At 36.1% G+C, this 26,100-nt stretch overlaps 2 protein-coding genes across 2 annotated transcripts; both read right to left on the minus strand.

The window, feature by feature from the left end:
- Window positions 1-7,152: 7,152 nt before the first annotated feature.
- On the minus strand, window positions 7,153-11,145 carry LOC140171226 (UDP-glucuronosyltransferase 2C1-like). Its single transcript, XM_072194444.1, has 4 exons — window positions 10,260-11,145; window positions 8,730-8,949; window positions 8,067-8,286; window positions 7,153-7,737 (listed from the first exon to the last, which is right to left on the minus strand). Exons 1-4 carry the CDS (start codon window positions 11,109-11,111, stop codon window positions 7,428-7,430), a joined length of 1,602 nt encoding a protein of 533 aa, XP_072050545.1. The 5' UTR covers window positions 11,112-11,145; the 3' UTR covers window positions 7,153-7,427.
- Window positions 11,146-13,640: 2,495 nt separating this feature from the next.
- LOC140171227 (arrestin domain-containing protein 3-like) lies at window positions 13,641-24,678 on the minus strand. The gene is made up of 7 exons (XM_072194445.1): window positions 24,203-24,678; window positions 22,338-22,481; window positions 21,817-22,058; window positions 20,396-20,581; window positions 19,388-19,570; window positions 18,919-19,060; window positions 13,641-15,868 (listed from the first exon to the last, which is right to left on the minus strand). The coding sequence occupies exons 1-7, from the start codon at window positions 24,348-24,350 to the stop codon at window positions 15,738-15,740; spliced, it is 1,176 nt and encodes a 391-aa protein (XP_072050546.1). The 5' UTR covers window positions 24,351-24,678; the 3' UTR covers window positions 13,641-15,737.
- Window positions 24,679-26,100: the final 1,422 nt, after the last annotated feature.

The raw sequence follows: 26,100 nt of genomic DNA on the forward strand, positions 1-26,100 counted from the left end.
GACTAGGGCTGAAACCTGTATTCGTCAAGGAGGCAACCAGGGCAGAGCAGCACAGTAAACTCACTTCAAAAGAACCAAAACCAAACTAAACAGCCCTTTTCAGGGCTACCTTTTATTCCAAAAAAGAGAAATGACTTATGTTGTCAATAAAAAGAAAGCAAGAAACAATAATGTAAGAAAGTAAGAAACATAATAAAACAAAAAGGCATAAAATAACCGAGAAAAACATAAGTAATTGCAAGTATAGCAAAAGAAGTCCCATCCCACATCAATTTCGCCCAAATTAATGACAATTAACAAAATCCATAAACCATAAGCCCACCGGTAAAGCCCATTCCCTAAAATAAAGTTGTTATTTCACAAAGTTATCATCGAGGAATGTTTTATATTCATGCATGGTATATGTACTTTTCAATCTTTGAAGTAGCCAAACCTCTCCGTGGACAGAGTGAAAAACGGATACATTTCTTTAAAAGGGCATATCTTCAAAAGTTATGAGCCGATTGAAATAATTGTTTCGGTTTATTAAAGCTAACGGGCAAAGGCTCCTTTACATACCAACATATACTTGATCTAAAATAGGAGAAAAAGAGGGATCAATGAGGGGCCTCTTTTTTTGGGACACCCTGTATTACATTGCGAATTTCAAAAAATCTAAATTATTTGATATCAGAAGGATATTCTTCGTATTCAGAATGCAATTCGATATGTCTGATTTGCCCTCATGTCCCACAAAAATACTGTCCAAACGCTCATGTCCCATCCCTTAAGTTCGACCATACGTACGTGCTACGGAAACTCAGAAGGGTCGCCTGAAACTCACTCAATACTGTTAAATTGGCTCCCAACAAATCCATCGTAAAATCACAGATTATAATTCTATAATCTGTGGTAAAATATTATACATAATATTTATTAGTATTTTATAATGCAATAACAGATGTTTGGAACACCCCCGAATACATTAAATTAAGTGACTGCAATACAATTAAATAAAACTACCTCAAAACAAAAATCGAGGTAGCCGACTCATTACATACACGAACCTGGTGAGACAATTGACACACCAGGGAATTATGATTTTAATTAAGTAATGTTATATGAACTACAAGGTGTTACATAAAGAAACAATTAATTACAGTAAGGTGGTCTCAATGGAGGGTCTACGTGTTCACTTTGATGACGATGGTCAAGCCGATGCCTTTGGAAGAAAGCAAACAAATCCACGGTAGTTCACGAATCAAACGTGTGTAATTTGCAGGTACCGGTCTTTTGTGGTAATGAACGTGATGTTAATGGTCAATTGTTCATTCAGATCAGAGGAAGAAGTAGGGGAGAACCTGAAAGAAAAGGAAGAAAGAGAGAGAAAGAAAGAAAGCAAGAACGCATAAAAGTAGAAAAGAAAAAAAAAAAAAAGAAATGCCAGAAAGGAATGAAGGAAGGAAGGAAGAAAGAAAGAAAGAAAGAAAGAAAGAAAGAAAGAAAGAAAGAAAGAAAGAAAGAAAGAAAGAAAGAAAGAAAGAAAGAAAGAAAGAAAGAAAGAAAGAAAGAAAGAAAGAAAGAAAGAAAGAAAGAAAGAAAGAAAGAAAGAAAGAAAGAAAGAAAGAAAGAAAAAAGAAAAAGAAAGAAAGAAAGCGGCACAAATGAAACAAATTGGAACAGAAAAATATTGTGATACGTAAAAGCTGAATATCAAATTTCAAAATTTCATAAGACAAAGGTGTTTTCTAAACTAGCGTGTTATAATCAGTATAATTAAAAGAATTTTGCTTGACATGCTGTCACATTGTTTCCTGTGATTCACGCGAAGAGTAATGTCACCTTAAAGTCATTTCCCAATATACGCTAGGTTCGTACTATAGGCCTATTGCATGCAGCGATGGAAATGAACGATATATTTTGGGGATGTAGGGCGGGTGAGATTCAGTGTATAGGGAGAGGCCCGGGGGGGGGGATTCGAAAAATTTTGTACGGGGATGTGCCACGCAGACTTTCTCTTTACCTACGTTTCTCTGTTTTTGCTACCCATCAGAATGATGCCAATTTTCCACAAAAACACCCAAAAAAGCACCCAAATTTACCCTAATTGGGCACTTTTAGGGCCATGGTGCATTGGTCTACACTGAAAACCCACCCATCGATATACCAAAATTGCTGAAAAGGTACCGTCACATCCCCTTATACCTTCAACCAGAGATAACACCATCCGGGGAGAGGCCGGCTATTTCAAAATTGCTGGAATATTCAAAATGAAAATAGATTATTACTATAACGATGACCTCGCTCGTCACTTACGAAAATCGCCATTTCTACTTCCACCCATCGATGCCATTGAAAAATGCTGACGAAAAAGTAAAGTATACTGAGGCTTTAAAATCCTTGACAGCCCCCCCCCATGTGAGAAGGCCCCTCTTGCCCCCCCCATGTGAGAGGCCTTTTTGTAATTTTAGCCAATTTTGACCATTTTCGTCAAAGTTTGTCCCTGTATAATGCCTTGCCCCCACCCTCCCCTGAAAAAGTCCTGGCTACGCCACTGCCTGTATAGTGGCCAGCGGGGGGAGGCTGATGCAAAAGAGAATTCACATATAATGTAAGGTATACCTTACATTAAAGTGAAAATGAATAAAATAAAATCGTAATCGCATGTCTTATAAACAAATTCTCATCACCTTTAAGATATAACAACATGCAATGATTCAAAATCAGCTGATACCAAAAACTCAAGGATTTTTCAATCAACTTTATTGAAAATCACCGAATCATTTATTTATAGGTTTTCAAAAATTATTGTTACGATGCCAAATGTTTGAATAAACTTTATTGACAAAACACAAACGGGGTTTTAAAATGTCATCAAAAACAATCCAAACAATAGACTTTATTCCGGGTATACTCAATTTCGTCCTTTTATAAAAAGATGATAGCATATTATATCATTATTATGTTACTTTACCAACTCAAATTTGACGAGTTAACAGAGAAACAAGGTCTGTTGAAATGAAAACACAACCGTTTAAAAAGCAAGCTATATACTTTCACTCCATTTCATCTTTTGTCCTATTGTCGTGTTCTTCGATCAAGATGTGGCAAAAGTCGGAAGTTAGTGGCGTCATTTAACAATCGCCAATTTTTCTGCAAATATTAGCGACAATAGGACTTGAATTGGACAAATGTCAGTCAACCCGAGTTATTCAACTAAATGTGACTAATCGTATCTGTGTTTGTGGATTTATTGTGGGGTTGTTTTCATTTCAATGGTTATCTGATGAAACAGACAATTAGGATCATAATTGCCCTAAAACCGGTTATTTTAGGTTCATTTGCTTGTAAACAATCTAAATCGTTTCTCTCCTGTCATATTACCATGATTACGGTACTCGTTCAGCTTATAGTTGCGTATACAGTGGTAACGAGGGACATACCATTTACAATCTTTGTCAAAATACATTCGAAAAAAGTTGGAAAGGACAGGAAACTTTCAGAAATTAATAAAGCACTATATTTTGGGGGATAAAAAAAAAATTATCTAAATCATTTTAGCTTCACCGAATAATATGGATAAAGGTCACATTGCAATATTTACACTTAAATAAATACCCAAGGAAGATGCCAATTTTAAGGTTGCAGTTTGCTCCATTGCAAGCCCTATTGATTTGTACAGGGGTGAACACAGCTGGTACCTTAATTTTTTGGCTTACTGTATATGCTAGGATATAATGAAGCCGAATGAATTGGACTAATTTCGGGTGATAGGGTCTGTGCATCTTTTTTTAAATGTTAAAACATTCAGGTAAGAGTGTTTTTGTTTCTCTTTTCTAATCAAATAAAAAACTGAGATTGTAACATGCGTCTTTCGTGATATTTTTTGGGTATAATCATGATAACTTACGCAAATACATTTTGGGCCCCTATCCCACCAAAAAAACCAAACAGTGGGTCTAAATAAAATTTGACTTTTATTCCCTGACTTACAGATGAAACTAAAGGATGAGGGCTTACTGTGTATATCACGATCCCTTTCCCCACCCCTCCCCTAAAAAGCTTTATTTTTCTGGAATTAGGAATAGGACACCATTCTCAAAGATTTTTTTTTATATGTTCATATTTACGTACAGACCATACAGTAATCCTAATATAGAAAAACATGAGCAAAGCCTCTAACAATGTCATAATGCCATGTTGAGTTTCTAGTGTGGCCCTATTATTAAGTTAAAACAAATTATTATGAAACATTTGATTTGAAATCTGTTTCAAATCAGAACATACGGATTGCAGGTACATTGACCTACACCATACGATCAAGTCTAATGACACAAAGGTTTGTACTAATTTGTCTGTTTTGTTTCAATATTGGACTACAAACAGTATCAGAGGTCAGGTGATCACATGTATGATGAAATATGGAAGACGTGACTTGAAGAAAGTTTTCAGTAGTTGGAGCAGTTGTAAAGCGCTGTGGGAGATGATGCCCTTTTTTGACAAAATCAGTGCAACACAACATTTAAGGGTATTTAAAAATGATGGCGCTATCTAATATACTAGTATGCTGCATGCACATAATACTTTAATTTACATCAGACCAAATTGCATTCTGATAACGAGGAAAATCTTTCTGATATCAAATAATTGTGACTTTTTAAAATTTGCAATATAATACAAATTTTATGACAAATTATTAAAATATAATATTTTTGACATTTAAGTAAACTTTATAAATCTAATGATATAGTATTTAAAGTTAAGTGTATGTAGCTGGGATGAAAAGCCGTTCATCATATGAATATTTTGACCTTTCGTATTAAAGATATACATTTTCCTCTATACACACCTGAAATGTTTAGGTCTTTTTGGAAAAAATGTATATCTTCAATACCAAAAGATCAAAATTTTCATATTGTCGTCGTCGTCGTCGATCTACTTATAATGAGTTTCTGGTGAAGTTTCTCCACTCTTGTCGATCTTGTGCTTTGGTGTAACAGCTGTAAATTGCCAAGTTAAAGTAATAATCCCATCTGTTAACCTGAGTCTCTGTCTTCCTCTGCTTCTGTCCCCCTCATATTTCCTGAACATAACCACTTTCTCTAGATTGAAGTTTCTTCTCGCCTGGCAACATGTCCAACATACTGTAACTTCTGTTTCATCACTGAGTTGAAGAGTGAAGAGTGAGTCTTTCTCCCGAACACTCTTATTGTCCTTTTGGCAGTCCATGATGCGCAGAAGCTTTCTCCAGCACCACATCTCAAACGCTTCAACCCTTCTCTGATCTGCAGCATTGATCACCCATGTTTCACATGCATACTTGCATCGGGAAAATCAAAGTGGTGATGAGTCTAATCTTTGTTGACTTGCTAATGCTTCTGTCATTAGTAATAATAATAATAATAATAATAATAATGAGAGATTTAATATAGCGCCCAACGCAAAAAGCCTCTGGGCGCTTTACAAAACATAAAACCTAGGGAACAAAAAAATTAAAAACAATATATAGCCTAACTTAAACATACTATTACACATACACAATATTGTAATAACAATGCATTAACAAAATTAAATAAGTTAATTAGTACATACCATTAGTGAAACAAAAAGTTTGTACTAATTTGTCTGTTTTGTTTCAATATTGGACTACAAACAGTATCAGAGGTCAGGTGGTCACATGTATGATGAAGCTAAAATATGGAAGACGTGACTTGAAGAAAGTTTTCAGTAGTTGGAGCAGTTATAAAGCCCTGTGGGAGATGATGCCCCTTTGTTGACTAAATCAGTGCAACACTACATTTAAGCGTATTTAAAAATGATGGCGCTATTTGATACATGCTGCATATTAGTCAATAATATTCTGATTGCGAGGAAAATCCTTCTGATATCAAATAATTGTGATTTTTGATTAAATTTGCGATATACATGTAATGCAAAATGTATGACAAATTATTAAAAATTGATATTTTTTCACATTCAACAGTCCTCGAAGTATACTTTACCAATCTAATGATATGTAGGTATTAGGCCCTACTTAAAGTGTACATGTAGCTGGGATGAAAAGCCCGCATATGAAAATTTTGATCTTTTGTTTTGAAGATATACATTTTTCCCTAAAATTAGGTCTTTTTGGGAAAAATATCTTCAAGACCAAAAGATCATAATTTTAATATGAAAGACGACTTTTCCTCACAGCTACGTACATAGGCCTATCATTAGATTTATAAAGTTTACTTCTAGGACTATATAATATCAAAAATAAATGAAATTTTTAATACATGTAATTTGCCATAAAATTTGTATTAGGCCTATATCGCGATTAAAAAAAATCAAACTTATTTGATATCATAAGGACATTCCTCGTATTCAGAATGCAATATGGTGTGTCTGATGTGCTTAGGCCAAAATACTGTGCAAACCGACCCCTTAAGGGACAAGTCATTTTGGAGTGCCAATATTTCACTCTAAAAGGATCGTGACAGCTATATTGTTCGCTCTGAAAAAAGTAGAATATTATCATTATCACTAAAAGCTCATCCTTTTTAAGATTTTCATTTAGATCACTTAGACTTTGAAAGAGTGGGTTTTCCACTCTCTTCTATTATTTTTAGAGAGGAAAAAGCTATATATTAATTATGGTCAGACGCCTCCATTTTACATCTTGCTGTTGTTGTTTTTCTCGGTTGTTGTTTTTCTCGTAAATTTTCTGTGGCGCTGTTTCTACTTTAGTCCATAGCTACTTTTTGTAGGGACCTTAGTAAATTTGTACATCTACCATGTAAAAGTAGGATATCTCCGGAATGTGAAATTGTATATTTATAAAATTATTGTAAGTGGCACATTAATCCGCAAGGTCTCTTGCAAAGTGACGCCTTAAAATACCGATTTTTTTTAAAGGCTTAATGTAATTCCATGCCCTGAACCGATTCCAAATGGCGGTTTTAGTTTTAAAGGAGACAAAAGTGTGTTCTTTTGAAGAAAGGAATAGAAACATAATAAAAAAAATAGAAATTAAAAATAATAGAAAATAAATAGATAAATATATAAAAAGAAAAAGAAATATCAATATAAATGGTAAAATAAATAGAAAGTAAAATTAATAGAAAATAAAAGTAGAAAACATAGAAAAATATAAAAATAAATAGATAAATAACATCTCATCACGTGGTTTAAAAAATCTCTTGACAACATAACACATGCTATCATGCATCGCAGATAGTGCAAAATATTCTCTTTCTTACTGTTAAATAATTTGCGTCAATGTTTTAGAAAATCAGTGCAATTTAATTTTGGACCCCTGTACAACCTGAACTGACCTCTTGTCCCGAGACTTCAAAGACTCGACTCGCGATTACAATGTACATGGAAACTAAGGAAAATATTACAAGTCATGTACAACAGGTCCAAACTTCTTATTTTCTTTAGGAGATATTGGTCAAAGGTACGCACTATTCTGGTTTCTTTTTGGTCGAGTAATATTCACGCTCTGACCATACCTTCTTGCATTTAATAAGTGTTTGGTACACGAATTTTGCAAACTTAAGAACAACAAAAATGGCAGCAATGGTAATTATTATCAGCACAAGATACACATCAAGGAGATGATATTGGAACATGTTTAGATCATAGGCTGAGCTTCGTAGATGTTTAGCGCCCCCATGGCGTACTAGGAACTCCATCCAGTAGACGACTCGTTCGATGGGTGTTTGGAGGTCATCTCGATAAATCGCTGACAGATGGTTAATGCTATCCTGGTAGCTGTATGGTAAGGTAAGACATAATATCATATGAACTTTATTAGGCGTCAGGTGTGCCGCAGGGTTCTATTTTAGGCCCGTTTTTCTTTATGCTATAGTTATTGTTGATTAATTATTGATAATGAACGTTATGTATGTACCTTCAAATGGCGCTCATTGCTCTTAAATATTAAACTGTGTCAGGAGATTTGGATGATACAGGTGACTTTTCGATTCCGTTTGATCGAAACTAATCGATGGAAACACGGATTCCTTTATGAAATTTCGATTTACTAATACGGGTAGTTACAAAGGCAATGATTTAAAATTATCAACAAAAAGTCCACCAACCTTTGATTCTTCAGCATATGTGAAATAGCGCCCTCTAACCTGTCACTGGTTAATCCTACGATATCTAGCTTGGTTCCTATCCCCTTTGATACTATACGCTGAGCAATGGCAAATTGATCATGGAAAAGAGGAATACATATAATAGGAACAGCGTGGTAGAGCGCTTCAAAGGCGCCATTACATCCACAATGAGATATAAACAACCTGGTGCTGGTGTGACCTAAAGGAAATCATAATTGAAATGATGATAAATAAAATAATTAAAAAAACAAAACAAAAACAAACAAACAAACAAACAAACAAACAAAACCCCACAGAATCAACATTGTATTCTTAACTTCTCAATTTATTATATATATATATATATATATATATATATATATATATTAGGCTAGACAGTAGATTTATAAAATCAAATGGGTGGAAAACCTAACACTATTATTATTATATAAACATTATAACCCAAACGTTATTAAAATGCAAAAGTATATAAAAAGCAATCGGAAATTCAAAGGAAGAGGCTTACGCATCGTACACTGGAACATAGAAACATTCAAACATTACAAACTAGCGCATGAGATCAAATTAATGATGCTTAATCGTTATTCTTAATAATCAAAGAAGAACCACGCACCGCACACTAGCACAACTTGCAAGAATTACCTAACAGATCATTCTGTGCTATCCATTTCATGCTCCGTACATTGTCCGGGAGAGTAAGCTTCGTTTCATCTTTATACTTCATGATGACATGTTGTTTGAGTCTTGAAAATGCATTGATGAAGATGTTAGCTTGTTCGTTCGTCATTACACTCATGTAGGTACTAAAATTGAAGATGATTGTACCGTGATGTCCTGATTGGCGGATGAAAGCATCAAGATCCTAGAAAAAGCAGGTATAAGGCTATGAATGTTTTGAGTCATCCAGCTAGTAGAAAATAGACAATAATATGAATCAAATTCTGGACTCACCAACGATTTTTTAGTTTCGTCGTGACCTGTTCACCGGGTCGTCATCAGATTGCGCAGAGATTTGACTGGTTTGGTCACGTGATGGTAATCGGCGAGGAAGTAGTCACCGAATTTACCAACAAGTTATGGACTAAAGGAGCGGTCACTAATGTTGAAAAGCATAGTTTGAATCCCCCACGGAACCCAATGTCCCCGCGTTGTATGGCTTACCAAAGATTCATAAGCACGATCCGATCCCTGTACGACCTAGTCAGCAGCAGTCACCTACAATTAGGCCAAATACGCCGACAAGGTTCTTGCTCTGTTGGTTAGCAAAACCCCCCATCACATTAAGAACAGTCAAACTTTCTTGGATATTGTCAAAGACATTAAGTTACAACCAAACGATAACATCTTACGATGTTAACGCATTGTTAACATCCATTCCACCGGATGATATTCTAAAAGCAGTTACCAAGTCCCTTAAAAATGACCTCAACCTCAGCGAGCGCACAAATCTGAATGTTGAACAATTATTGTCTGGGTTGGCCGATATCTGTCTGAACACTATTCCTCGTACAAAGGACCATACTATAAGCATATCCATGGCTGTGTTATGGGATCCCCCTTTCACCAATTGGTATTGACTTACACATGTGGAAGAATTTGAGCAATATGTCCTGAAGAATTTTCCAGGCAAACCTCAAAGACTCTGGCTTCAGATACGTGGATGATACATTCGTTGTTATTGATCGGAACGAACAAGACAACTTTTTTAAGTATATCAATCAAGTTGGCGCCAGCATCAAGTTTACTCAGGAAAGTTGCAAAGACAATCGGCTTGCTTTCCTAGACAATGCTAGACTGTCTTGTTCAAGTTAACCCTGATAACACCCTCAGTACTACTGTTTTCAGGAAACCTACCCATACTGACCAATACCTTCAGTTTGGGTCACATCACCCCCTTGGTCACAAATTAGGGGTGATCCGTACCTTATATCACCGCGCGGACACCATTACTTCAGAAGGACAAAGATCCCATCCCCAGTGCCCTTCAACAGTGCGGCTGCCCAGACTGGGATTTTGAAAAAGCCATTACAACCAGAGACACCCCACAACAAAATAACACGGGAAATATCTGCATGTATGCAAAGCCTCGGTTATAATTAAGGTCAAATTCATTGTACTTCATGAATAGCATTTTAGCAAGTTCATTGAGCATGCCGAGTGGAAATAAATTACCTCATTTAAAGGTTGTATTGGCCTTGCCATTAGTCCTCCCATTGGTATAACATGAGGTGGTAATAGTCTTGGGAAATCCAAAGCAAAGTGTGTTCTGACGAATATAAGTTCTGCTTCCATGCATAGCTGAGATGTTGGTTTATTCATCTGGAGATATTCTGACGAAACTTCTGTCATTAACACAAGTATGTAGTAGGAGAGGAAGCCTTTGATGTTTTCAATTGTGCTCTGTAGTCGCTGAATAAAATCCATGTGTTGATCAAAGTCTAACAAATCTCCCGGGTGATAAGATGGATTCCGTTGTGCTCTTATAAGCCATGCCATATATGGGTTCGTCAGCATTTGACCCATTAAAACGTATGGTACCTTAATGGCGTTCGCTATGTGACCAAATTCGATATTCAAATCCTCAAAAAATGCCAAGTCGAAGGTTTGATTGCGAAGTTGTTTCATGAGTTCTGAATTATTGAATAACGCGGTCTTGTATCTTCGTATCGGTGGTATGATCAATTTACTCAAATCGATGAATGCGTCGTTTAACTTTCCTTGCAAAGCTGCAGTAGCAATAGCGTCTTTGAAAGCTAAATAGAATTCTTCAGGATACCCACCTTTGACTTTTATCAGTTTGTAAGTATTCTCAGCGTCATCATCAAAAAGGTTACTAATTTCCTCAGGAACAACGAAGGTAACATCATGTCCTCTTGTGGCTAATGCGTTGGCAACAAATTTTGCATTGAATCCAGAACTACCATTATCCGTGGAGTAAAAAAGGTACTTGGCCGTTTCAACGATTGAAATGAAGCAAACAAGAAGAAGAAGAATTCTTACCATAGAGAATGACGAAGTAGCCATAATAAAATCGAATGTATAAGCCCTTTTTGCGTCTCAGTTCTTCATATTGCAGAACACGATATGCACAACACACTTTCCATTAATTCTATGGTCCAACAGTTCGGGACAATCATAAACACTCACGCCTGAATGGAACTTATTATTTTCATAACAAATATCACACTATATACAGGGTGTAACAATAAAATTTGTACAATTTTGAAAATAGAATGACACAAGTATGCCGATTATTTTGTGGTTTTTTTGATATTTATATGTCTATCATGATAATTTCTTTAGCCACCAGCTAAGCTTTGTTTCAGTAAAATCGACGGTATAAAAGTGAAGATATGGTCAATTATGTATCCTAGTCTTAAAACCGCTTGGGCCACTTTTGTCTAAAATGTTACAAAAGTGACTGAGTAGAGTTGAACCATGGACGATGATCTTACGATAGGTAGTTATAAACAATTGGGTATTCGAAGTGGTAGAAATGATTACATAATAGAATATCTCCTTGAGTTTATGAAAGTCACAACTAAGCACTGACATAACAACCTTATTTACTAGAAATCATGGCTGCAGCTTCAACCCCAATTCACGTTGGAAGAGCGTATTTTTATGGTTGTGACATTCGGTGTAGCACATGGAGTCAAGCAGAAACCATAAGTTTGTTTATAGCTCATTTTCCAAACTCACGTATTCCATCAAGGCATACAATTACATATAACTTTGAGAAGTATGTAGAATTTGTTAACAGAAATGCTGGCAATAGTGGTCGCCCCAGAACAGCTAGAAGCCCAGCTGAACTTAATTTCAAAATTGTTTTGTACTTATGGATGCAAAAACTGTTCTCAGTTTTACCAATGATATCTCAGGGATATGAGAAATTACTTTATTTATAAGATAATTTGAATGAAATTTCATGACTTTCATAGATTTTAAAGAAATATCATATTATTATTAAGTTCATGTTAATTATATGAAGAAACACCACTTATAATTCTTTTGTGTCAGTTCTTTGATGTTTAATGCGCGATAAGCATATCTACGTGGTTCAAACTTGATATGCGCAAACATGGCAAAGTGGCCCAACACGTTTTCTGGATGTTTACTTAATCGGACATAACTTTTGAACCCGATCTAGTAAAGAAACCAACTAAACGTCTTCTTTTAGCCAAGATATTACTGATTGTATTGCATATAACATTTGTACCATACCTCTTTTAGTTTTTTCCTGAGAAACCAAAATGCAATTGTATAAATTTTATTGTTACACCCTGTACACAGTAAATAAAAATCCCTTTTAAAAGGAATGCGTCTGATCTAGAGAGATGATTGGATGCGTTGTGGACATGGGAACATACTTGAAGAATCAGGAATAAAATACTAGTATGTTTTCTCATGGTGGTTTATTAGTCGACATAAAAATAAATGTAGTTGGTGGTAATTAAATATAAAAACGATAAGAAAGTTTTGATATCTTGACAATTTTTTGGGATAAAAGATAGCCCTGAAAAGGGCTGCTTGGTTTGTCTTTGGTTCCTCTGAAATGAATTTACTGTGCTGCTTTTACCTCTACCCGGTTGCCGCCTTGACGAATACAGGTTTCAGCCCTGGTACTCATTGCATCAAAAGTGCGTTGTGTACCAACCTAATGTGCGCCGGATACTTGCGAATTAGTAATACGGTTGCGAAGATCTTGGAGGCTAGCTGGTGATCATCGATCATAGACGTCGTGTTGGATTTTGCCCCAAAGGAAGAAATCAAGTGATGTGAGGTCTGGTGATCTTGCAGGCCACTCCACAGCATGACCCATTCCAAACCTCATCCATGGACAGAGTGAAAACGGGTATTCGCGAAACGCGAATTCGCGTCTGGCCATAGTCACAAAATTATTCCGGCGATGCCGACAGCTGATAAATTTAAAAGTTTGGGTCAATCGTAAACAAAAACCAGCAGAAGACTACATCTACCATGTCTACGATTGCGCGTCTATTATATATCACAGTACACCCTATCAAGTACCGACCAACGAGGTAAATGGGGATAGACCGGCATGCTCGCCGGACAGATTGATGAGCAGTGATGAGTCGTATGCTCATGTTTGCGTGTTGCCGGTTCGTTATCAAACCCTGAATTGCCCGCTATGATATAAAACATGGTTTCAAAGGCAGCACCAAATATTATACAAATATTTACTGCTCATGAGGCCTCTGGTGGAATCTATTGGTCCCCGAGGTGAACTGGAGACCGTGGGCCTACTATATTCCCGAGACCGCCAGGTCGAGGGAAAATAGTAGGTTCGCGGTCTCCAGTTCACCGAGGGGACCAATAGATTCCACCAGATCCCGAATTTAGAGCAGTAAATATTTGTTTTATATCTTTCATTAATATATACTTTGTTCATTGATTGGTAAAATATTAGAAACGCATACATGTATATAGGCTAGGCCTAGACAAGGCTAAGCTCGAGCCTTGCTTTGTTTTGATGCACATGCACACAGCACACACACAGTTGAATGGCTAACATGGCTAAAGCTTGCCGTGAAAATGTACTATTTATGCAATACCGCCGTGAAACGAGTAACCCGGGCGAGTAACCATGTTCTATGTTATTTCACCGTCAATATTAAGATACTGAACGTGATACTGAACTCAGATTATGCCATGAAACCGCCGTATTTTAGCTGCAGTTCTGTGCGGCTGCTTTCTACACATTAATACCCTAAAACCAGTACTGAAATCCCGCTTACGTGGCGAGTTGCACCGACCACTAGGAACTGCGACGCAGGATCGAGGTCATAGGGCATAGTACTGCTATTTCACTAGGGAAATAGTACTTTAATAGTACCCCGTTCCCTCATCAATCGGCTTTTTGACTGCTTTGCAAAATATTTTTGGTCACATAATACTCGTTTAACCAATTAATGAACGAGAATATATTAACGATGGATATAATATCAAATTAGCCAAAAGATGTAATCTTTTGTGTATAGATAGACGAAGTTGAACACATATATTTAAACGTATTAAATTTCCAAGTGTATCCGCATTTTATGTACACTGCAAAAACAGTATTTAGAAAGTGAAGACAAGAAATATAGAAACGTTATGTTTAGAATATGGATGTCAGAGAAATTGAACACTATCACTGACCAGTGTTCAGAAATTTGACACATATTGTTTAGCTTCTAAATGTGTTTACAAAGTGAAAGCAAAATTGTGTTTAGAAAAGTGTTTAATTTCTAAACACTGTTTTTGCAGTGTAATTATTTATTTCTAACAATAAGGGAATGCAAGCACATCCTCTAAATCCAGTAGGTTTCGTCTGTGTTGCTCGATCATCTCTACTATTTCGCTCTATAGTCGCCATTGTGGTAGAGCTTGTATGGCAACGGGACGAATATACAGCACTATAAATTGCGCTAAAACATTGGTACACAGTAAAGTTGAACATGCTAAAATATTTAATTCATCTAAATTTATTTTCCCATACATGCTAAAGTAAAAGTTACCATTTTAATCACCCGTTACTAAGCTGTGTTAAAGTAGGTCAGTTAGGTCACAGGTGTAGAACTTTTCCTATCATACATGTATGTGTATGGCGACATTCTTGGTGGCGCTATTTAATTCAATTTACTCAGCTCCCACCATTAGTAGTTCATTGAGTTCCCGACGTTGAGCCGAAATAAATCACGGGATTTTGGCAGAAAGTTTTTGCCGAAACCCCGGGATTTCGACAAGCCGACATCACAGGATTGCCACCCTAACCCTAACCCCAACCCTATCCCTAAGCTCTGCCCAAATCCCGGGATTTAGCCATTTCATCTATTCGGCGCTACACCGTACCGGGCTCCTATTGCAATACTTTGCTATATCAGTATTACAAAATGGATAAACATGGATTCTAATTCTTAATAGAAACGTAATCAATCGATAGCGCGGACATTTCTTCACTCGCAAACCACCGGAATTCGTCATAGGTTTGCGTTGTTAAAAGAAAACCGATGAATTGAGTGCCCTCCCAAGCATACCCGTCTGTACTCCATGGTAGAGGTGCAGGGTGAACTAGACTCGTGAGTAAGAAGAAATGTTGACCCGGATCTGTTACCACCGCGGTGGTAGCAGATAGCTATTGCATACAGCCTTAATCGTAGTCGCTGTCTTCTTGCTATTTAATCATCTTGATCACCGTTTTTTTAAATTGAAATGTAACGAATCCCGATTAATATATCAATCCTCTGCTTCAGCGTGATGTAAGCAAGCAGATTATTGAGGGAGCATCGGTGGCGTAACCGGGCCGGGGGGGGGGTGGATATAGGGGATGCATCCCGGGAAACTGCCCCCCCCCCGGACTGTCCCTTTGTAAGATCGGGACAGAAAAACTATAAATTTATGACTTAAATCAGTCCTTTTTGAATGCTCTTTCCCCTCAAACCGCAGACTTTTGCCACGCGATTGGGGGAGCAATATGGGTCGGGCAAACTCGGTGTCTGACTCTGTGGGCGAAATCCGCAACTTCTGCATAAACTATGGGGAAATATCCTGGGTTCCTGCACTGATCTGCTTTAATTAATTGATGGTCATCGTCATGATTTTATGTGACGTCACACTGCAGTTTTTGCTGACTCTGTCTCCATTTCGTCATATGTATGTAGTTTGTGACGGATGGATTATATATGTGGGTGTAAAAGACAAATGTCCCATCACAAAGTTAGTATCATTCTTATCTCGTATGTCACGTGATCCTTTTACGCACGTGCCGTATGACGGTGCTGAAATGTAAAAAAGACAAGAAAAAGTCGTTAGTCGCAGCAAACTTGGAGTTCTAACCAGACTTTTTTTTACAATGTAAGTTCCTTGTCCCTTAAATATGCAATAAACAGTTTATCAGTTAGGCATATCACCAGGAGTACACGTAATCAGACGACCTTTATACAGTCCAGCTTTCCAGAAAGTGAACTTCGGCTGAGGCAAAAGTTGTCAAATGTTGACAGTTAAACAGGTGTAATTTTTACCAGATTTTGGTTGAATGAGTTATTTCCCACCTCTCCTCCTTTGAGGTAAAGCATTGGTAAAATGGTGTGAATATGAACTTCTGTAAAGCTTCTTCCCGCAGAATGACATTTTAAATCCGTTGTATGCCATGGGAATTCAAGAACCACTCCTATAGTTATAGTCAAGGAGCAATCAGCTGTGCCCTCAATGAATATGAAAAAAAAATGCACGTTGCTCAGAAAAAAGTTCAAGTCATACAGGGGTCAAATTTTGAAATTGCCCAGATTATAACGATTCAGAGAAAGTATAGTTTGACCTGTCTCAGGTGCTTGGTTCTCAAATTATAAGCAAAATGGTCAAAGGCCGCATTTTGGGCTCCACAGGGGTCAAATCCTCAAAATCTCAGATTTTCATAAAAATGGTTGTATGCTTTTCGATACAAATTCAAATTAAAAACAGTTTGTACCATTTAGGGTATCTCGCTACACAGTTAACCGATGAGCATGGTGAAAGAGTAGAACATTTGACCTTTTTGCTTATCTCGAGTCGCAGACTACATTTAATATACTTTTTCTACATCGTTATTACCAGAGGAATTTGTGTTATATACGTATAACGCAAAACGCTTCAATAGGTCTTTTTACCAAAAGACCTAGTTGAACCGTATTGACCTTGGCCTATTTGGCGATGTTACCAACGTATACATCTTAGATGGTGCAAACTATTCTTTACTTTGAATAAATGTTCTTGCAAGACGAGCAATTTGAGACCATTTTGATTAAAATAATATGAGCATTTGTTTGGGTTTGACCTCTGTGCTTATAACTCAAGAACCATATGACGCAGGATAACTAAGGCATACTTTTTTCTGAATCGTTTTGAACAGAGGAATACCTTTGTGTGGCTTTGAGCAAAATCTGATCAATTTTGAAATTTGTCCCCTCTATGATCGATTTTTTAGCGCCACAACTCTTTACTAGTATGAGACTATGAAAGAAACCGTGCTCCTGGGGCACACTTTGGTGATGGTATCTCAAAAATTGCGTGTTACATTATGCAGTTACTGTCCGTTTTTCCTATTCAGTGCACACACAGCGCTCCAATTGATGATTGACCTTTAGCTCACTCACTGTACTGTAGGTATAAGCAATAGACTAGTTAGTGGGCTGGAGGGAAAACCCTTCACCCAATAATAACCATAGAGGCTCACATGTGAATTATAATGTTCATCCTTAACATACAATTTGAAGTAAAAAATGTCACGGGAAAGCTGTTGTCGAGCTGTTTTTCCGGAGAGAGTCTTCTAAAATTTCATAACAGTCGGACGTGTAATTTTAATGACAAATTGTGCTCAACAGCTGACTCAAGATAGCTCCAACTTCGAACGAGCACCATCGTGTGATCGGTTTGATCAATTTTCGCCATAGAAGCTGTAAATAAACTTCAATTCTTTCCCTCTATGGTCATCTAAAAATGATTAAAATGCGATTTTGGGAAGATTGTTGTCGAGCCCTCCCAAATATGGAGTTCTGACTGCCCGACAGGGAGCTAAAAAATGGAAAAACTTGTTCCAAACCGTGTTAAGTCTAAAACCACATGTTTCTCATTTACTTGTGTGATACGTCGTATCACACAAGATCAGATCACAATAACTGTGACAAGTTTGACATGAGTTGTACCATCAACATGGCTGGATAACAATATGCAGACTTTTGTTCTCATTTCGGAAACAAAGGCCACGCTCAGTATTGTTACTGTGCGTTTGCTTTGTAATGGTGCTTCCAACTGAAATTATAATTTCATCACAACACATTGCGATATCGCACAGGTAAATCAGAAACATATGTTTATGGATTTAACCAGGGATATATGAGACACATCCCTGATTTAACATAGTTGAGCTGTTTTCAATGAGGCTTTAAGTCCTGCAAAGGTCGTGGTGAATTCTGCTGTAGACATGACTGCATAATGATTGTTTTGCCTGCAAAGATAACAAAAAGCATGTCACTGTCTAGCTGATATTTGATTCAGGGATCCGGGTTGATGCAAGTACCTTGATTGTTAGCTGCATGTTTCCTTTAATAGTAGTTTCAAACCCAGGGTGAAAGGTCCACATAAAGAGGATGGAAAGGGAATTCAGGAAACACTCGGCCAATACTTTGGCTATGGCTGGTTTCGTAAGCTCAGATTACATAATGCATGATGTACTATACATTGCTGTACAACAGTGCTAAAAGGTTGTATATGCGTATCATGTGCTATTCTAAACCAAACATAGGGCAGGATTTTGAGTGCAAAAATACGTAACTAAGGGCCATGTGGTTCGCTTTAATTTGTAACGCAAGAAGTCAGGATCTTGTGATCACAAATCCCGATTTCTTGTGTTCCTGACTTAGCCAGTTTGAAATAAAGAGATAAAAATAAAGAAATAGTTAAGAAACTCAGGATCTCAAGAACTCATGAAATCTTTTCAATTGTCACGGCGTCAGTATTTTTTATGACATTTTTTTTTAGATTATCCACGAAAAAGCTTAATCCCAAAATTTCAATTAATTCCGATTTTGCGTTTGTGAGTTATGCATGATTATGTGTATTTCACTGTTCCATAGACAATGCGTTGTAATTTCGTTCTGGTATACCAGAACGAAATTCAAATTTCACGATATCTTTGCTAAACGAATTAATCTGCAAGAAATTGTTTGTACATAAACATTATGTATAGCCAGAGGTTTCCAGTGATATAAAAATCTCAACTTTTTTTGAGAAAAGTGGGGGGGGGGGGGAGGGATGATGATGTGGATCAAGAAATGCTTGGATTTACACTTACCAGTAAGATTGGTTGATGTTTGGCAAGCATGTTCACCCGATTGCTTTCCTGTAGAGGATGATTTGATGGGCACATTACCAAGTTTGAGTGGTATTCTTATACTAGTCGTGTTTAATAGTCCTTTACCAAATACTGCGGAGAACTATGAATGAAAAAATATGCATAGATTTGTGTTATGCTAAATATTCAATTTGCAAATGGTGATAGCCCCTATGACTTAACGTTGGAACAGAAGAGCGGCTAATAACATACGCTCTGATATAGAGCAATTCTGCATGCAGCTCTAAACTCGGGGTCGCACGACTTTCAAGAATAAAGTGGTAAAAGGAACAAAGGATCCAAAAAAAAGGTGGCAAGTGATCTGATTTCCCAGAACAGAAGAAACGGGGAAGCGTTCAAGATATAAAAAAAAAAAGTTAAATGGAAAATAAACGAATCGCGCATGACTAGAAATGTCGTTTAGTTATACCTTCAGTTCATACTGTATATCGATGACTGTGCAATATTTGAGCTCTGTAGGCGGTAACGGAGGTATGTCTATCTGTGCATCAGTCCAACTTAATGAAGCTTCAGGTTCGATCCCATCACCGTCAACAATTTGGACATTTTCGGCAACTGTTTTTCTACTTCTTGTTGAATGATATGTGGTGTACTGAAATGTTGGATATAAACAATTTTATCAATTTATACATATGCGATCAGCAATACTGTCGAACAATAGAAAACAATGACAACTGTTTACCGGGACTATTTGCTTGTAAATGAAATTTACTTCCTGTGGAAGATATGACCTTAATCTTCTGCATATGGGTATATTCAACTGGAATATTTTGTAATATGCTTGAAGAACTGAGGTATATTGGGCTATTCCAGAAAATAGATGCACACCCCCTATAGAGGAGTTCGGATATCCGGACTTTTTGTCCAGTCGTGACTGTTGGAAATCCAGACTTTTAAAGTGCCCAAAGGCAAAAAAATCCGGCAGCAAAATAGTTTAAAATCAGAAATCCTCAATTTGAGAGCTCATTTCCAACATTTCCGTGATTTTTCCTTCATTTTATTGGATTTCCAAGCTTTTTCCAGTAACATTGGCAACTGGAAATCCAGTCGTTTTCAGAAAGCAGACTTGGAAATCCGGACATTTCTTTGATTGCAAATTTACTCCTCTATAGGGGGTGTGCACCTATTTTCTGGAATAGCCCATTTCACATGGGTGTCTACTGCTGTAACTTTGGTCACTCTCAGCATAGTTACTTCAACTGAAGTCCGGACATATATATTTCACCTGGGGTCCAAAGATATGTGACATCGGTGGGACAGGCTTCTCAACTTTAGAACTCTAGATCTAAAATGGACCTGAAACACAGGCTTGATCGAAGCAAGCTCATCTACGAAAAAAGAAATAAGCCACGTTTCAACTGAAGCAAATTGAGAATCTGGCATATTATAACTCAAAACTTATAAGAAAATATCAAACCTGTACAAGTGTTGCTTTGGTCATTTCTATACGCCGTCTGGTTTGGTTTTCAATATTTGCGTTCAGAATAATGCGTTCTCCGCAGCAATACACAGTTCTGGGTATTTTAACGTCAAATGTCACGTGACCTGCCAGGCAATGAGCACACAAATTTGGTGTTTTTGATGTTTGGATAGATACCGGTGTCTGAAATGAAGATCACATGTAGTTTAGATATCCTGCTATAAGATGACGATGTACTTTGGGGATTATATCAAAACATAAATCGAATATTTATTTTACCATGAATGATGTCCGGTCCAATGATACTCCTTGTATCATTTTCAAACACAATTTGCGGACATGACGGTGGAAAACTAGATATAGTTTGACTAGCAAAAGGAAATATAGGCAAAGGATGCATGTAATATTGGTTTTCGTTGCTCTGCAGACTGACTGCAAGAATGTTAATCAGATTTTGTTTTGAATGATTTGTATGATCAAATTAAATCAAATAAGTCTGTTACGTATACGTTATAGTGCCATTAAGACTAAACTAGCAACAAACCAACAAATACTGTGATCACAGATCCCGAACATTGTGGGTTATGCGACCTTTGACCAATATGAAAATGAACACCCCATAGACACTGCACTGGTTAACGGCAATTGTCAGCGCATGTGTAAGTGTACAACTGGAATCATCGTGCCATGTAATTTACATTTCCCTACGAATATTTATGGGAAAAGAGGTAATTTTGAGGGTTGACAGGAAGAGCCAAATGTGCAGGCCCAAACTCACCACGAGTAAGGCATGTGCACTCAAGTGGCAAAGTTTTGGTTTCCTTATTGACAGTGTCAGCGGAAGCATAAAATTTAGAGGTGGACGGGCATATTTTGTTCCGATTTGTGATAAGACACTTGCGTGCTATTTTAGCCCCAAAAGAAAGGGAATTGTCCTATTAGAAGGGCTAGTGCGCCCGAAGAAAGGAACATTGTACAATCTTACCCTATTTTGGCCCAAAACATGGGCTAAAAAGGAATTGGGCTCCCCAAATATTTTGGGCCCTGGGCCCGGGCCCATCTGGTCCAATGGTAAATCCGGCCCTGACAACACAACCGGTTCCCCAGCTGTAATATTAAGAAAGCTAGGTTGCATACGTTATTAATATACCGTAGAATTCCGTCCAGAAGCATATATGCCTCTAAACGAGGGGTTTTTTTAACGAAAGATATGAAAGGCCAATACCCTTCTCAAAAACATTGCAATAGATTGGTCTTACAAATATACATGTTTGTACAGCCGCCTTTATTAGTAATATAGTTGTTCAAACTCCAAATAACGTTTTTGTTGAGAATGTCTGCCTCTTGTCTCTTGTGTCAAAAAAACCTCGTTTAGAGGCATATATGCTTGTAGACGGAATTTTACGGTATTTAGTTACCTTTGCTCCATCGTCATTATTTAGATCTAAAGGTTCCCCAAGAACCGTGAAAGCTCGCTTGGTTACGTGATTGTGTTTCCATGGTTTGTGAATAGTAGCTGTAATGAAATATCTGACGTATCCATATCGACTCTCATAAGAACAAGGCAAGTCCTTATCAGGGATTTGGAATTCAAAGAAAAATGCGTGAGCGCCTCCGCTCAGTTCTTGTGCGTCGTCTATTGAATCACTCTTACTGTTTTCTGTTTTAAAATGAAAGGGTTTGGAAAGAAAATGAAGTGTTATTTTTCAATAATATATTGACAATAATGAAAATCGATTTTTTTGTGTGGTTGCTTTCTCGACGTCTACCCTTAACCCTGAATCATTGGAAGAAAATATTAATCTTAAAGGGCTTATATATATCACCATTACATCAGACGGACATGGCGCTTTACAATAAAAAGATATATTCTTACTATAAAATAACGGTTTGATAATTAAATCAATCAGACATGTCATGAAAATGAGGTATTACGTACCATTTCCAAAAAGGGATAATCTTTGATCAAGATAGGTTTCAGAGCCTTTATGATTGGTTCTTATGCTAAGGATTTCCCTACAATCGATGCTGCACCCTCCCTGCCATTCCACGCTCCCGATTCCTTGTATACGAACGCTGATTTCTGGCAAGAAAAACAAATATTTACGTAAACAATTGAAAACTTTTATGTAAATGTAGCCGCTGGTCGAAATGTGTAATCCTGGTGTTAATACATTTTCGGTGCATTCTATACCGTTACAATATAACATACTATTTTATTTAACATTATTTTATAATGCTTATACATTAGAGAATGAATTTGGAGAAAACCTTCTGATAATTACAAACACTCGCTGAGCAGCAAGACCTTCCCTCTAAGCTTTTAATCCGATAAGCTGATTCTCTATTTGTTTTCATGAATTGGAAGACATTCTTTGATGTATTACTGAGCTCAATCATCTGAAATTACTGGAGCGTGAGTCACCCAGGCTGGTGGCTCAGCATAGTATTTTATTAACAGAAGGTTTTCTCCAAATTCATTTCCAAATGAATTTGATTTGACTCAAAAACATCATTTTCGAAATGCATTGGCCTCGATTACATTAATATAAATAATTAAAAACACTTGTGAATTTTATTATAATGATAAAATACTGTGATTTATTTATAATAAATATGAAAATAATAATGGTCATATATTTTAATGCCAGGATACAAATATATAATATAGATTTGACCTAACTTTTGCTATTTAAAGACAGCTGGGAATACCCATTCATTTACCATGGACTATGAACCCATACATCACCATGATCATGTACACAAATACAATTAGGAATCCTTTGAAATGATGCATGCATACGCGACATATCGAAATATCATCAATTATATTACAGATAATAATGCTTTTATATTTTTTGACATTGCCTGTTTGCCATACGACCATGACGACAAAAGCCTAACAATAAAAATAGAAAAATAAATATAGAATAATTTATAAAGATAACGAAAGGAATTATTTCTATAGTTTAAAATTAGTGTTAACTTCTGTATGCTGTAAGATATGAAATTGGATTTTCAAACACAGCTCTTACATGATAAATAAAAAACATGCAATTAAAAATGCCGATTCCAATCTCTCTCCCTAGCCTCTGCCTTTAGCTCTCCACCCCTCCTTTTAATAGTGCGTACAGCGTTTCAAACTCCCGATCTTGGAGATAGAATAAATTAACTAAGATTTGCATAATATTTTCCCGTAAGTATTTTGCAACTAATGGATCGTATGATGCAGATAATTATACGGGTTATTATCTTATGCATGATTAAACGCATGTGTATAATATTAAAGGCAATTCGGTTATTTTTCAAGTTATGTTTCATTATCAATATTTAATCGGTTTATTTATATATTTTTTCATTATGACCTTGTACTATAAAACAGTGATCAGCTGATGATATGCAATGAATACTATGTTATTAAAGCAATTTAATTTCCACGATGCAGTGTTGCTAATTATTCAGTTTAGCTATTTTATCCAGTTAATTTTTGAGAGGATATTTTGTGTATATAAATACCCGCATCCCTGCGTAATGCGATGTAAATAGATAAGTGCATCATTTTTATAACATTTGCGCATGTGTAAACTCATAATTTCAAGCAGTACCAAAATAATAATAGACTTAATAATAATAACCTGCTGATACTTATTCTAGTTTTCAAAAATAAATATTATTACAAATAGACATTAAATTTACTAAATCATTCACGTATTTAATACATATACACCTATTCTGCACATCTCGTCAAGTATATCTTATATGCATCCATATGGTATTACATACAATGACAAATACAATGTGTACCTTTTAATTTGGTAGCATCTCGTAATTCCAACACTACTTCTCCCGTAATGACATCTCCAGTCGAATACACAGACCTATCTGCTGTTAGTTGTATCCCGAATGCATCTAATTTACCACCATTTTCTGTGCCAGATGCATTTTCCGCCATTTTTTTACCCGCAAATTCTAATCATCTGCTTGTCAAAATCGAATTGTTAGTGTAAGGGAAAAACGTCGTTGTTGAGTATTTCGGATCGGTTAATGTAATGCAATGTGTACATAGCGACGACACGCTATCGCATTTATTGGCAGACGACACAGGCTGATTTATGATAATGTTATAAATTATTTGCCGCTTGATAATCCAGAGGTCACGTTTCACGCGTTTATAAAATCCCCGGGGATAAAATCATGCACGATGGGAAATGGACAAAGATAAAACAATAGATACGCACTAGAAGAAAGTGATTAAAAATCGATTATGCAACCTCATCTTCACACCACTGTATACAAGATAGCCTATATGTTATGAGGTATACTGACGCCCTGTATTTTCCCTTCAATCAATAAAATTTAAATTATGTGGAAATAGAAAAGAGGCATTAAAAATGCTTCTTAATTTCATTGAGAGTAAAAAGCGTTTTGTATCTCTCATACAATGCTGGATTTATTTTAACTCTCAAAATAAAGCATTTGGTAAAAAAGTTATGCGATAATATGGTTGTTTTAGTTGGGGTTTGAAGTTCTGTGCACATACTAATGTAAATTTCAGTGCTCAATTAATTCCTAATTTCAAACCCTTTTTGTTCTTGGTAAAATTAAAACAAAAGGTTGAATACAGCATTGCTGAAAAGAAATACAAACTTACTCTTCATTTAAACAAAATTGACCTTGACACTTAGAAAGAAAGAAGAAAGAAAGAAAGAAAGAAGAAAGAAAGAAAGAAAGAAAGAAAGAAAGAAAGAAAGAAAGAAAGAAAGAAAGAAAGAAAGAAAGAAAGAAAGAAAGAAAGAAAGAAAGAAAGAGAAAGATAAAGAATGACAGAATGAATGAGAAAGAAGATAAGAAAGAAAGAAAGAAAGATAAAGAAAGAATGACAGAAAGAATGAGAAAAAAGAAAGAAAGAAGATAAGAAAGAAAGAAAGAATGAGAAAGAAAGAAAGAGAGAAATAAAGAAACAAAGAAAGAAAGAGGCACAAATTTATAAATTTATAAATAAAGAAATAGGCACAAATTTATAAATTTATAAATGAATAATGATCATCTGATACACACAACACACAGTGCTGTTTAAATTGGAAATACGTTGTTCCACTGTGATTTTTAAACAACATTTAAGGGGTGGGGTATAAACGTTTGGACAGTATTTATTGTGGGACATTAGAGCACATCAGACATATCGAATTGCATTCTGAATACGACGAATGTCCTTCTGATATCAAATAATTTTGATTTTTTTTTAAATTCGCAATGTAATACACATTTTATGGCAAATGATTAAAAATTGATATTTTTGATATTTAACAGTACTCGAAGTAAACTTTATAAATCTGATGATTTATACTAAAAGTATATGTAGGTGGCATGAAAAGCCGACGATCAATTGAAAATTTTGACCTTTCGTATTGAAGATATGGATTTTTTCCCCAAACACCAAAAAAAAAACAATTAGGTCTTTTGGGAAAAAAATCCATATCTTCAATATGAAAGGTCAAAATTTTCAATTGATCGTCGCTTTTCCTCCCATCTACATACACTTTTAAGAATATGTCATTAGATTTATAAAATTTACTTCGAGGACTGTTATATATCAAAAATGTGAAAAATATCAAATTTTAATAATTTGTCATAAAATTTGCATTATATCGTGAATTTCAAAAATGAAAATTATTTGATATCAGAAAGACATTCTTCGTATT

Source organism: Amphiura filiformis, chromosome 15 (genome assembly GCF_039555335.1).
Source record: "Amphiura filiformis chromosome 15, Afil_fr2py, whole genome shotgun sequence".
Taxonomy (NCBI): Eukaryota; Metazoa; Echinodermata; class Ophiuroidea; order Amphilepidida; family Amphiuridae; genus Amphiura; species Amphiura filiformis.

Excerpts from the sequence above, each read along its gene's own strand:
- LOC140171226 (XM_072194444.1), bottom strand. The coding sequence starts at position 11,111 with ATGGCTACTTCGTCATTCTCTATGGTAAGAATTCTTCTTCTTCTTGTT. Across the intron at positions 8,287-8,729 it reads AGCACAGAATGATCTGTTAG|GTCACACCAGCACCAGGTTG; the intron begins GTAATTCTTGCA and ends GATTTCCTTTAG. Across the intron at positions 7,738-8,066 it reads CATATGCTGAAGAATCAAAG|CTACCAGGATAGCATTAACC; the intron begins GTTGGTGGACTT and ends CTTACCATACAG.
- LOC140171227 (XM_072194445.1), bottom strand. The coding sequence starts at position 24,350 with ATGGCGGAAAATGCATCTGGCACAGAAAATGGTGGTAAATTAGATGCA. Across the intron at positions 22,482-24,202 it reads AGATGCTACCAAATTAAAAG|AAATCAGCGTTCGTATACAA; the intron begins GTACACATTGTA and ends TTTTCTTGCCAG. Across the intron at positions 19,571-20,395 it reads CCAAAGCAACACTTGTACAG|TACACCACATATCATTCAAC; the intron begins GTTTGATATTTT and ends CCAACATTTCAG.